The sequence below is a fragment of the Mchenga conophoros genome, linkage group LG5, assembly GCF_057382185.1.
Source record: "Mchenga conophoros isolate Kocher_MC1m ecotype Shallow Benthic linkage group LG5, M_conophoros_male_GT1.1, whole genome shotgun sequence".
Classification (NCBI taxonomy): Eukaryota; Metazoa; Chordata; class Actinopteri; order Cichliformes; family Cichlidae; genus Mchenga; species Mchenga conophoros.
In genome coordinates, this window is record NC_140530.1 from 23,244,515 (window position 1) to 23,258,105 (window position 13,591).

The window sequence follows — 13,591 nt, forward strand, 5'->3', positions numbered from 1 at the left end:
TGATGTATGTATGTATGATGTTTTATGTCTGATGTCTACTTTTACTGTCATAAGGATTATTACGACTTCTGCCTCTCCCTGAAGTGCCTCGGTCCTAAATGACCTGCATTATAAACATTCGTGGATGTGTAATTACTTACATTGCCGTTCTAGAGGCACTTCACAGGCTGTCTTTTCTCCAGAATGACTCAGGAAATACTGCAGTTTGATACATGAACTCCCCTACTAACTTTAGTTTTCTTGCACAGATTAATAGCTGGTGCGGGCCTTCTGTAGACGGTGGTTCAGTGGACAGCAATGCCACTCCGCCATCTAGCGTCCCGGGGATGAAATTACGCCGCCGTACGTAACTTCCTTTTAAAACATGGCGGCGCCCTAAAGGAAAGTCACACTGTCTCTCCGGGGGAAAACATACGCTTCTTATTGTTTAATACATCATCTGTGCAAGGAGTTAAAAAGCGGCGGCATCTGAAAAGATTTGTCTTTACGTCCTACACGCGTCCTCTGAGGTAAGTTTTGCTTATTTTTATTTTTCAAACCCATCGCTCTTAAAACGGGAGAGCCTGTGCAAAGTCAGGTTTTCTTCGGATGTGGTTTAATTATATTTTTCAGGATTATTAACAGTCATGTGTTATTTATAAAATATAGCTATTTACACTTTGTTTTAAATGTGACTCTTTGCCTATTGCAGGATATTTCCGCAGACACCATGGTACATTTATGTGAGTATCCAAGTCTTAACAGGCTTCCCCCCCAATTGTTGTGGTCAGTATGAACTCGACCCTATAATTCTCACCATCATACCTTTTTTTTTTCTTTTTAGGTATACGGCTTATTAATGCAAATCTCTTATGTGCCAATCACATGGCAGAAACTCTATCCATGTGGGCATTTACCCATATGGAAAAGATATATATAAATCTTATAAAGTTTGTATCTGTCTTGTGTGAAACTTGTATGAAAAGCATACAAGAGTGAAAACACACATAAGATCCCTTGAAAAATTATATAAATGAAACTTGTATGTTTTGAATATGTACTAAAACAATATATGAAAGTAATGAGAAAGTGGCCACTTTCATGAGTAAATCATATAAGCCTTATATGATTCACTATATGAAGCAGGCCCTATCTTATGCGAGTCTTTTATAAGTTTTTACTGTTTATTTTCCATATGGGTAGACCTGTTCAAACCGAGCATCAGAATGTGGAAGAATGTGGCATAGGTGTTGGTGCCAGATGGGCTGGTCTGAATATTTTGGGGGGGAGAACATGTAGGAGAACGTGTGTAATGTAAAACACGTTGAACCTTGAAGCAGATGGGCCAGAGCAGCAGCAGATCACACTGATTCCCATTTACTCTTAGCTAAGAACAGGAATCTGAAGCTACACTTCACATGGACTCACCAAAATTGGAAAATAGAAGATCTGGGCTCAGAATTTGTTGTAAACAACATGCAAACATGGATCCATCCTGCCTTGTACCAATGGCTGTTGGTGATGGTGGAATTGTATGGGAGACATTTTCTCAGCTCATTTTCAGGCCCCTTTGTACTAATTGAGCATAATTTAAATGCCAGTGTACCTGAACATTGTTGTTGATCGTGTCCATCCCTTTAAGACCACAGTGTACCCATCTTCTGATTGCTCAGACTCACTTTGGGGCAAAGCTCAGATCCTCTCAAACTAGTTTCTTGAGCATGACAATGAGTTCATTGTTTGGTAAATTTGCGCAATTTGCGTCATAGATTACACTTTTATCAGCTGCAAAAAAGATAAAAAGTAACGAAAGAAAAGTTACACAAAGTCTTAGAAAACTATACAAACTACAACTGCAAAACTGAGTAGTGCAATTAGTGTAACACAATTGCTTAAGTTCAAAATTATTTTGACAGCATACCAGTATGTGTCTTTTTTTTTTTTTTTTTTGTAAATATCACGCTTATTGTCAGTGTATATGAGAACATTACACTTTTTAGTTGGCAGCATGCTGTCATGGTGGTTAGCACTGTTGTCTCACAGCAAGAATATCCTAAGTTTCTGTGTCCACGTGTTTGAGTGGGTTCTCTCTGGGTATGCCGACTTCCTCCCACAGTCCAAAGACATGCACTTAGTGGGGTTGATTAAATGCAAGTAAAGTCATGCAAAGGTTATTAATATGAATTATGCTAAGAAACAAAAATCATGGTTTACTGTTCAATTCTTCTTCTTTTTCCTTCAAACAATTAGAAATTATTAGAAACAATTAGAATGATTAAAATTTATGTAAAATGCATAAAGAACTAAATCCTTTCACATGAGAAGCAATACTGGGCTATATTTGCCTCTAAAACAGGTTAATCTTAGTTAGAACATTTAATATAAGTAGAGTTTATGTGCAGGGCAGAAGCAGGGATTGTTTCACGAAAAAGGGGAAAAGCAACGGATTCAACAAAACCTGAATACATAACAAAAATAAAATGCAAGAGAACTTTTCAAATTTGGTCTTCCCATTGCTTCATATTGTTTAAGAAAGTAATTTTGTTTAAAGCAGCAAAGATGTTGACAACAGTGGGTGCTAAGTAAGATTTTAATGTGTTTCTGTATTTGGTAGTTGAATGCCTATAATAGTATAACATATACTTACATATATGGGTATGTAACAATTAAAGAAAGTCATGTTTTCCTGTCTTTGACAATGCTTTTGATGCTTATTTTCTTCTTTAGCATCACTCCTACTAAAGAAGTACCACGGAGGTCACGTTGTGATTCGATTCGCTCTTGCGGGCCACAAACAGGCTAACAGACCATTTTATCGCATTGTGGCAGCTTACAACAAAAGGGCAAGAGATGGTAAATATATTGAGCAGCTGGGTTCCTACGACCCGCTTCCGAACATCTACAACGAGAAACTTGTCAGTTTCAATTTCGACCGAATCAAGTATTGGATTGGATGTGGAGCACACCCTACAAAGCCGGTTGCCAAACTCCTGGGTGTGTATTTGCTGCATAAACGTGTTCTTTTGAAGTCTTCATCATTGGGAAATTTTATTGTCATTCTGTTCCTGAGAACTGGTTTACGCCTGATTTTTTTTTTTTTTTGTAGGCATCTACACCTATTAGACAATATTTATTTAGCATTTTATTACTTTTTCTTCACCAGGTTTTGTAATCTTTAATTGCTTTGCACACACTCTAAATTACGACTTTTGCACTGTGATGTGTTTGCTGTGCCCTCAGATGACATTAGCATCAATAGATTGTAAATTCCTACTGAAAACACAAAGTGAAAATTGTCAGTATTTAGATAATACTATCTCTTTTTTATTATCCTTTTTTTAGTCATTATCCTTAAGTTAAAGAAGATGTTAGGATATTTACCTGTCTCCTCTGTATTGTTTGAAATACTTATTGTGAATGTTGTCGTCTTCACCTATCTTTTGTAGGGTTGGCCGGATTTTTCCCTCTTCACCCCATGACAATAACAGAGGCAGAGCGCCGAGGAGCCCAAATGGAGACAGAAACAGAAACAGAGGAATCTCCAAAAGAGGGACAGAAGCAGGCTGATGTTGAGAGTTAAAGCTGTGGACTTTGCGTGACCATCCAGTTGCCACAATTATTTTGAAAAATAACTCACTAATTTGACTTGCTGTGTGAACTGTTCATGAAAACTCAAAATATGTCATATTGTAGTTTTGGCTCTGTCAGTAGCTTCTTCATGTGATTAATTTTTGATCAGATGCTTCATAAAATTGCATCTTTTTCTTTAATACAGTTATATAATTTTAGACAGCAGCAGTTTGCATATGGTGTTTTATGAGACCTAATTAAAGTATTTCAATATAACTGCGTCTGTTTGGGGTTTAGTTGCAGATTGTATTTATTATCCTGTGTCTTAACGAAGGCCTTTATTGCTTATTCACGCTAACAAAGCATTTTTAATGAATATCAGTTTGTTTTGTTTACTTTGAAATGGATTCATAAATATTGAAATCATTCCATCCTTCTTTGGTCAGTGTTCATTCTTCTTTTCTCATCCTTTGTGTATTTGAATCTGCACACAATCAGTTGTATCAAATAGAAAGTAATAAAAAAAAAAAAAAAAAAGGGTGCGTTTGTTAGTATGATTGCTGCCGGAGTTTAATTGATAATTCTCCACCCCTGTGTTTGCTGACTGTGTCATGACACTTTATGGCTTGGGACACATGTCACGTAAAGCCAGGCTCTGTTTTTGGAACCACTTTGCAGCAGTCCTTTTTCTGTTTTAAATTAAACAGCATAGCAACAGTTTCTCATTCAATATTTACAGATCGAATTCAGATATCAATGGATTTATACGTGCAACACTGACTTGTATTATTACTTGCAGAGCACAGCAAAGCTCACGTTCATCATCTTTTGCGACATAAACACTCCAATTTGTAGATATAGTCACTATTCTTTGTTTTTAAAAAAAACCAAAGGACCGCCATTAATGATGTAACCGGACCAAAGTTCATAATAAGCAGTGACTTTTTTTTTTTTTAAAACAACTGCTTATTCTGTGTGTCGCATGCTAAGACTTTAATGTTTTTTTTTTTATCTTGGATTGGTCAATACTGCACCACTATGGCATGCGTCAGTCAGGCAGTGATAAGAATACTGATGTGAGTTAGTACCCACTTGACAACGCCCAGGTGACCATTTGAAAATACAGCATAAACAATTCCACAACTGAAGTATTGCGGCTTTTGATATTGCTTGACTTCCTTCAGGACTGTGGAATAAAAGTGACTTGGTTGAGCCGCAGGGCAACCCGTGTAACTTTGAATTATTGTTCTTAATTAAAACAGTTGAAACAAAAAGTGCAGTCTTCCATGACATATCAAACAAAAATATTTCTTGTTGAGTAGTGTTTCAGAAATTATTTTCTAAAAGCAAACAGAGGTGTGGACTAAATGTCTTATGACGTTAAACTCAGAAACTATTGTGTTTAATCTCATCGCAGCTTTTTTATTCTTGCTGCTATTGAGATCCATTTTTAATCATGTGGGATCATGTTTACCTTCCTATTTTTAAAAAGGCTTTATTCCGTCATTTAAACATCTTATCTATAAGTCTCATTTATAACATTTCTAAAGAGTAAAGAGTTAGTCATGCTCACCATCATGTGTTGAGTGTCAAAAGAGAATTAAAGTAACTGTTAAAAACAAGGAATATAAAAGACTAGTTGCCAAATGCATTAAAAAAACGCTAATTTTAATAGCTGTTCTAATACAACAGTGCATTTCTCTTAATAATCACTTCATAACTTAAATTTACATGATGTAAGTACCATTAGTTGATTTCCTGTAAAATCCTTAAGAAAGTTAAAAAAAAGTCACATGATGGATAAACAGCGGGAATATAAACTTGCTATTCTAGAAGACACTAAACATACAGACGTCTAAAGCTTTTAGTGATCGGTGAGTCTATAAAGGTGCTAAATAAATGTGAACACATACAGTATATGCACTGATATAGTGTTACGTAAATAACACATAACTTGAAACAAGTGGGTTTTTAAAGCAAATTTAAAAGAATTTATCTTGTTAAATATTTTTCTGTCCTTTGACAGTACATAGGAACATTCATTTGAAAACAATAAGTGTATAATTGGTGACACTAAACAGTGGTTAGCAGTGTAGCATTGGCTACATCCAATACTGGTTTAAAAAGAAAGAAAGAAAAGAAAATCACATCTATCCAAACCCAGCCTCACCCACCTACACCTTGTTGATCTCACTTGAGTCAGTTTTCTGGACTTTCGAAAGTATCATATACAGGGTGTGAGTTCCAAGGAACTTCATAAATGATTGCAATGCCATACCACAGTACATAAAAAAGTTTGCTTAGGGAGGGGACAATCAGTAACCGCCTAAGCTGACCAGTTGATCACTGATGAGACATACAGTGGATCCGATACTAACAGGTAAGTGTTTATAGGGCTTGCAAGTGCTGACAGGAGCATAGCTATAAAATAACAGACAATTTAGACAGGATATTGTAAGCAGTATACTGCCAGTCTGAAAATTACACAGCATGTAACAACAGTCTGCCTACATGTATTTATGGAGTAAAAGACATTATAGAGCTTGAAATATCTCATATTTTCATGTTTGGAATTATCATCTGAATGCACAGGAAAATGACAAGGTGGACTCAGCTGCAATTCTATGGCCGGAGGAGGGATTTCACCTTTCTTATAGTACTTATTTTGGTGGTCATAGTGCTCATTGCATTATGTGTGTTTTTTGCACAAAACAAAGGTAAGTGTGAGGTTTTTTTTTAAAAAGATCTATCTATCTATCTATCTATCTATCTATCTATCTATCTATCTATCTATCTATCTATCTATCTATCTATCTATCTATATATATATATATATATATATATATATATATATATATACTTGTTAGGCATGCTCATGGGAAATACATCTTTGCCACTGAAATGTTGTGACAATTAATTTTAGTAGTGGTAGTTCTTTGGGAATAACTGTAAATATAATTTAAAACACCAGCAAATAGAATGACTGCTTCTTGGTGTGAGCATATATTTTACTCCTTTCACAGCGGTTAAAGCTAATATGAGATAAATGGATTTCTTATTTTTAAAGAAAGAAATACAGCCAAAATATAATTTCTGTGTTTTTTGTGTTTTTCTTTTAATTTCAAGTCATTTGAATGAATATTTTATTAAATACATCTGATGAAGCTATTATTCAAAAAAATCTGTGCCACACTTGCAGATTTACAGATGCATAACTGTAAATCAATCAGACTGGAATGTATGGTTTCATGGGTTAAACTTAAATTTCATATAATAAAGAAAAAGTAGCAAGTGAAACAGACCAGAGAGTGATTGGCATATTCAGTTAAATACTGAAGAAAATGTCTGATAAGAATATAAGCATTTTATGGACATTATGTACCAGAGATAAGTAATTTCTGCACAAATCAGTGTTGGAAGAATAGTTATTCATTTGTACCACAATAAACAGTTGTAATCATGATGGAAAAAACAAATTAAATCATGGAATTCACCAAATGGTTGAACTTCCTTCAAGAAAATTTCAAGCTACTTATTAATAGACCTGCAGAACGTTGGAGTGTATTTCTGTACACATAATTCTTAATATAATGCTTTACCTGCTTTGCACTGTTTTGCGTGAATGGCCTTAAGTCGTTCTACATTACGGCTGACTCAGCCATTGTAAACAGCGGTTTTCCACTGTTTGCGTCTCTTCTGTAGTAGGTTTACTTTATTTTTTATGTTGCTGCATTGCTAGCTGATGATCAGTTGATGGGCAACTACTGTGAGGCAGAGGTGTGGACTCGAGTCACATGACTTGGACTCGAGTCAGACTCGAGTCATTAATTTTATGACTTTAGACTTGACTTGAAAAAATGTTCTAAGACTTGTGACTTGACTTGGACTTTTACACCAATGACTTGGGACTTGAATTGGACTTGAACCGGTTTACTTGAAAAGACTTGATATTTTACCCCAAATATAAAATTTAACATGCATATTATATAGAGATTGAAAATGTGACGTCATTCACGGGTAGAACCGCAAAGGATTCTGGGAACTCGTGGCAAGCGGTACTAGCGCACGCAGGCTTTCAATTGAAATCAGTCACACAGCGATAAAAAGAAACACAAAAATGTCAAGAAGCTGTTGTATTATTAACTGCAATAGCCGGTCGCATGACAGCCACGGGAAGCCGACGGGTAAAGAGATCGGTTGTTATCGGATTACGTCGTTGAAGAGAAATTGTTCGAGCCATGTTTCCGAAGTAACAAACAGGCGACGGATGGCCTGGATTGCAGCCATTCAAAGATCAAATATAACGTCCCAGAACACTCCAGCTCACAGGTTAGTCTGCTCCAAGCATTTACACGAAGGTCAGTCTGCTGTTGTAGTTAATGCGTCATTTTCATAACATAATTGGTGATATAGGTTACAAGCAAGTCTGGCGCTGAACAGAAATTGTCGCGCTATGCTCCTTTATTTATTGTGCATAAATAGTGAATTGTCCTGACACAATATTGCGTTTCGCTTCTGTTATTATGGTACATTGACAAAAACATATACTTTTATTCACAGAATAAAACAGTTGTTTTGTATCACTAATTGTCCAGTGCGATTACAGCATACAATATTATTGTCACTGCTACATTTCTGTAAGGCGTACCAGAAATTATTTCCACTACTAATTAATTACCGTTAAGCTCAAAGGTTATATTAATAAACGGATAACGAATGTGTATTTATGAAGACTATTTGTGAGACTGGTAAACTTATGATACGTACGATGGTCTTTCGTTCTACACGGTGCATTTCAAGGTCCTGTACCCATCCGTCGGTAAACTGTACCTGGGCTTGTTGCAGTGACCGGAAGTTACTAAACTTCACGAGTGTATGCACTCACAAGAACCGTATAATTATAAATATGCATATAAATATGCTACGATGAGATAGCTGACTTCATCTAACTAGCAAATGTTGTCCAGGCTACGTTGGTGATGCAGTTTTTTTAATGTATATGATATTTTTGTCATGCGATTTTAAAGCCGGTGTTGTGCCAAAAAGTGATTGTCTGCCAAAAACTGATTTCCAGTGTTTCTGTGTATTTTTTATGTGTAATATCTTTACGTATGTTCGTAAATAGACTTCGGTGAACAGGGGATACAAAGGGGTTACATAAAGAATTAAAAAATTATCTGTTTTTTAAGTATCTTTACAACTTGTACTTACATTATAACCAATCCGGTCCTTTATCCCCACTTAAAATATTTTTACAGAACTATTGTAATATTTGCTGCCATTTCTGCTGTCCTGTTGGGCAACTTACTCTTACAAAATACATTTTTAATGTTAATGAGATTTTTTTTACTGCATAAATAAAGGTTATATAAAAGTCGCTGCCAAAAACTGATTGCGGCTTGTATCTTGCTACACGAATGTTGTTTGTGGCTCAAGATGACTTTATGTCATCCATAAGGGATGCATTTGACATATGTTTAACATATTATAGCCCAACAAGTTACTTATAGCACTTTAAATATGAGCAATCGCTTTTTGGCAAATACCGGAAATCAGTTTTTGGCAGACAATCACTTTTTGGCACAACACCGGTCCTACAACCGCATCCAAGAATAACATGCAGCTTATCTCAGAACTGTCGGTGAAAATTATTCTTGGAGCTAGGTTTAATTGAGCTGCATTTTAAAGAGGTGCAATTTCACAATTTGTGTATATTTTCTAAGTTCACTATTTTGTCATGTGTTGAGAAAAACACAGATTTAAAAATTACATGGTCTAATATTTACATTTAGCATAACTGCAACATACTTTTTTCTTTTTTTTTTTTAAAGACTCGAAAGGACTTGAAATTCAAAATTTCAGACTTGTGACTTGACTCGGACTTTTACACCAGTGACTTGAGACTCGACTCTGACTTGCCTGACATTACTTGAGACTTGACTTGAGACTTGAGGATAAAGACTTGAGACTTACTTGAGACTTGCAAAACAATGACTTGGTCCCACCTCTGCTGTGAGGTTACATATAATTGAGTGTAGCCATGAATTTGCCCCTATTTAAAAATTGTCTAATGGTGGAATGACCTTATCCATCCACTTAACAAAATGAAAGATTGCAATGGGGGAAGCAATTTCAGTGGTCATAGGACAAGAAGCAGGATAGGTTATAGTCTATTGCAGGGTTCACATGTATGAAAAAACAATATCTATATTCTTTAGAATTCTAAATGGTATGTGTTCAAGAATCACATTTTTAACCTCAGAATCTGAAAAGTGCTTCAGAAGTTGTTTCAAATTCACACATTCAGAAACCAATGGTAAAGAAAACAGTTGATATGTCTGATGTGATTCTACCATCAGAACTAACTCGAATTTGAACTTTATGGCTACATTGTTGGGCAGAGGATTAAATTGTCAAGTAAACAATCAAAGGACAACTTTCTCACAGTTTGAACAATGGCTGTCTCAGTTGTCATAAATCTTGACATGAATTTCCAAATGTGATGGTATTGGTTTTAAAGTGCATTGACAAATAGTTTTTTAAACACTGTCTCCTTCAACAGGATATCAAAATAAAGAAGATCAAGAAAACAAAACATTGCCACATCCACAAATTCTGGACAACTATAAGGGGAAGAGTCTCTTAAATATTAAGTTTGCAAGGAATAAAAGCATTGTTTCAGAAATTCAACTTAATAGCATAAATGTGAATCAACAAAAATCAAGCTCACTCTCTTCAGTAAGATTCACATTGGAAACCGCTAGTTTTGCTCAAACATCCCCTGAACAAAGTACTCAAACAGCTGTAACAGGCACTAGTACAACAGAGAACAAAGCAACACCTCTTGAGACTTCTGCGACAATCGGATCCGCACACCCTGAATCATCAACAACTTCTATTACAACAATGGCCCAAACAGGGACAACACAGTCTACAGAGTCTGTCCCACCAGTCACCACCAATGAAATTACTCTAACTACCAACATGGACCATTCCACAACAACTTCAGAGACTTCCTCCAGTTCACCTTCCACAGTCACTTCAGAAAGCACTAGTTTTACTCCAACATCCCCAGAACAAAGTACTCAAACAGCTGTAACAGGCACTAGTACAACAGAGAACAAAGCAACAACTCTTGAGACTTCTGAGACAATGACATCAGCACACCCTGAATCACCAACAACTTCTATTACAACAATGACCCAAACAGGAACAACACAGTCTACAGAGTCTGTCCCACCAGTCACCACCAATGAAATTACTTTAACTACCAACATGGACCATTCCACAACAACTTCAGAGACTTCCTCCAGTTCGCCTTCCACAGTCACTTCAGAAAGCACTAGTTTTACTCCAACATCCCCAGAACAAAGTACTCAAACAGCTGTAGCAGGCACTGGTACAACAGAGAACAAAGCAACAACTCTTGAGACTTCTGAGACAATTACAACTGCAAACCCTCAATCACCAACAATATCTATTACAACAATGGCACAAACAGGAACAACACAGTCTACAGTGTCTGTCCCACTAGTCACCACCAATGAGATCACTCTAGCTACCAACATGGACCACTCCACAACAACTTCAGAGACTTCCTCCAGTTCGCCTTCAATAGTCACTTCAGAAAGCACTAGTTTTACTCCAACATCCCCAGAACAAAGTACTCAAACAGCTGTAACAGGCACTAGTACAACAGAGAACAAAGCCACAACTCTTCAGACTTCTGAGACAATGACATCCGCACACCCTGAATCACCAACAACTTCTATTACAACAATGGCCCAAACAGGAACAACACAGTCTACAGTGTCTGTCCCACTAGTCACCACCAATGAGATCACTCTAGCTACCAACATGGACCATTCCACAACAACTTCAGAGACTTCCTCCAGTTCGCCTTCCACAGTCACTTCAGAAAGCACTAGTTTTACTCCAACATCCCCAGAACAAAGTACTCAAACAGCTGTAACAGACACCAGTACAACAGAGAACAAAGAAACAACTCTTGAGACTTCTGCGACAATGACATCCTCACACCCTGAATCACCAACTACTTCTATTACAGCAATGGCCCAAACAGGAACAACACAGTCTACAGAGTCTGTCCCACCATTCACAACTAATGAAATTACTCTAACTACCAACATGGACCATTCCACAACAACTTCAGAGACTTCCTCCAGTTCGCCTTCCACAGTCACTTCAGAAAGCACTAGTTTTACTCCAACACACTCAGAACAAAGTACTCAAACAGCTGTAACAGGCACTAGTACAACAGAGAACAAAGCAACAACTCTTGAGACTTCTGAGACAATGACATCAGCACACCCTGAATCACCAACAACTTCTATTACAACAATGACCCAAACAGGAACAACACAGTCTACAGAGTCTGTCACACCAGTCACCACCAATGAAATTACTCTAACTACAAACATGGACCATTCCACAACAACTTCAGAGACTTCCTCCAGTTCGCCTTCCACAGTCACTTCAGAAAGCACTAGTTTTACTCCAACATCCCCAGAACAAAGTACTCAAACAGCTGTAACAGGCACTAGTACAACAGAGAACAAAGCAACAACTCTTGAGACTTCTGAGACAATGACATCCGCACACCCTGAATCACCAACAACTTCTATTACAACAATGACCCAAACAGGAACAACACAGTCTACAGAGTCTGTCCCACCAGTCACCACCAATGAAATTACTCTAACTACCAACATGGACCATTCCACAACAACTTCAGAGACTTCCTCCAGTTCGCCTTCCACAGTCACTTCAGAAAGCACTAGTTTTACTCCAACACACTCAGAACAAAGTACTCAAACAGCTGTAACAGGCACTAGTACAACAGAGAACAAAGCAACAACTCTTGAGACTTCTGAGACAATGACATCAGCACACCCTGAATCACCAACAACTTCTATTACAACAATGACCCAAACAGGAACAACACAGTCTACAGAGTCTGTCCCACCAGTCACCAACAATGAAATTACTCTGACTACCAACATGGACCATTCCACAACAACTTCAGAGACTTCCTCCAGTTCACCTTCCACAGTCACTTCAGAAAGCACTAGTTTTACTCCAACACACTCAGAACAAAGTACTCAAACAGCTGTAACAGGCACTAGTACAACAGAGAACAAAGCCACAACTCTTGAGACTTCTGCGACAATGACATCCGCACACCCTCAATCACCAACAACTTCTATTACAACAATGGCCCAAACAGGAACAACACAGTCTACAGAGTCTGTCCCACCAGTCACAACCAATGAAATTACTCTAACTACCAACATGGACCATTCCACAACAACTTCAGAGACTTCCTCCAGTTCGCCTTCCACAGTCACTTCAGAAAGCACTAGTTTTACTCCAACATCCCCAGAACAAAGTACTCAAACAGCTGTAACAGGCACTAGTACAACAGAGAACAAAGCAACAACTCTTGAGACTTCTGAGATAATGACATCCGCACACCCTGAATCACCAACAACTTCTATTACAACAATGGCCCAAACAGGAACAACACAGTCTACAGAGTCTGTCCCACCAGTCACAACCAATGAAATTACTCTAACTACCAACATGGACCATTCCACAACAACTTCAGAGACTTCCTCCAGTTCGCCTTCCACAGTCACTTCAGAAAGCACTAGTTTTACTCCAACATCCCCAGAACAAAGTACTCAAACAGCTGTAACAGGCACTAGTACAACAGAGAACAAAGCAACAACTCTTGAGACTTCTGAGATAATGACATCCGCACACCCTGAATCACCAACAACTTCTATTACAACAATGGCCCAAACAGGAACAACACAGTCTACAGAGTCTGTCCCACCAGTCACAACCAATGAAATTACTCTAACTACCAACATGGACCATTCCACAACAACTTCAGAGACTTCCTCCAGTTCGCCTTCCACAGTCACTTCAGAAAGCACTAGTTCTACTCCAACATCCCCAGAACAAAGTACTCAAACAGCTGTAACAGACACCAGTACAACAGAGAACAAAGAAACAA

General features: G+C 37.5%; 1 protein-coding gene across 1 annotated transcript; it reads left to right on the forward strand.

The window, feature by feature from the left end:
• Nucleotides 1-343: 343 nt before the first annotated feature.
• Nucleotides 344-3,982, forward strand: mrps16 (mitochondrial ribosomal protein S16). Its single transcript, XM_085274319.1, has 4 exons — nt 344-509; nt 692-722; nt 2,707-2,973; nt 3,426-3,982. The coding sequence occupies exons 2-4, from the start codon at nt 710-712 to the stop codon at nt 3,557-3,559; spliced, it is 414 nt and encodes a 137-aa protein (XP_085130445.1). The 5' UTR covers nt 344-509; nt 692-709; the 3' UTR covers nt 3,560-3,982.
• Nucleotides 3,983-13,591: the final 9,609 nt, after the last annotated feature.

What these genes read in the sequence shown, in the direction of transcription:
- mrps16 (XM_085274319.1), top strand. An exon ending in GCCGGTTGCCAAACTCCTGG is followed by an intron (nt 2,974 to 3,425) that starts GTGTGTATTTGC and finishes TATCTTTTGTAG; the next exon opens with GGTTGGCCGGATTTTTCCCT.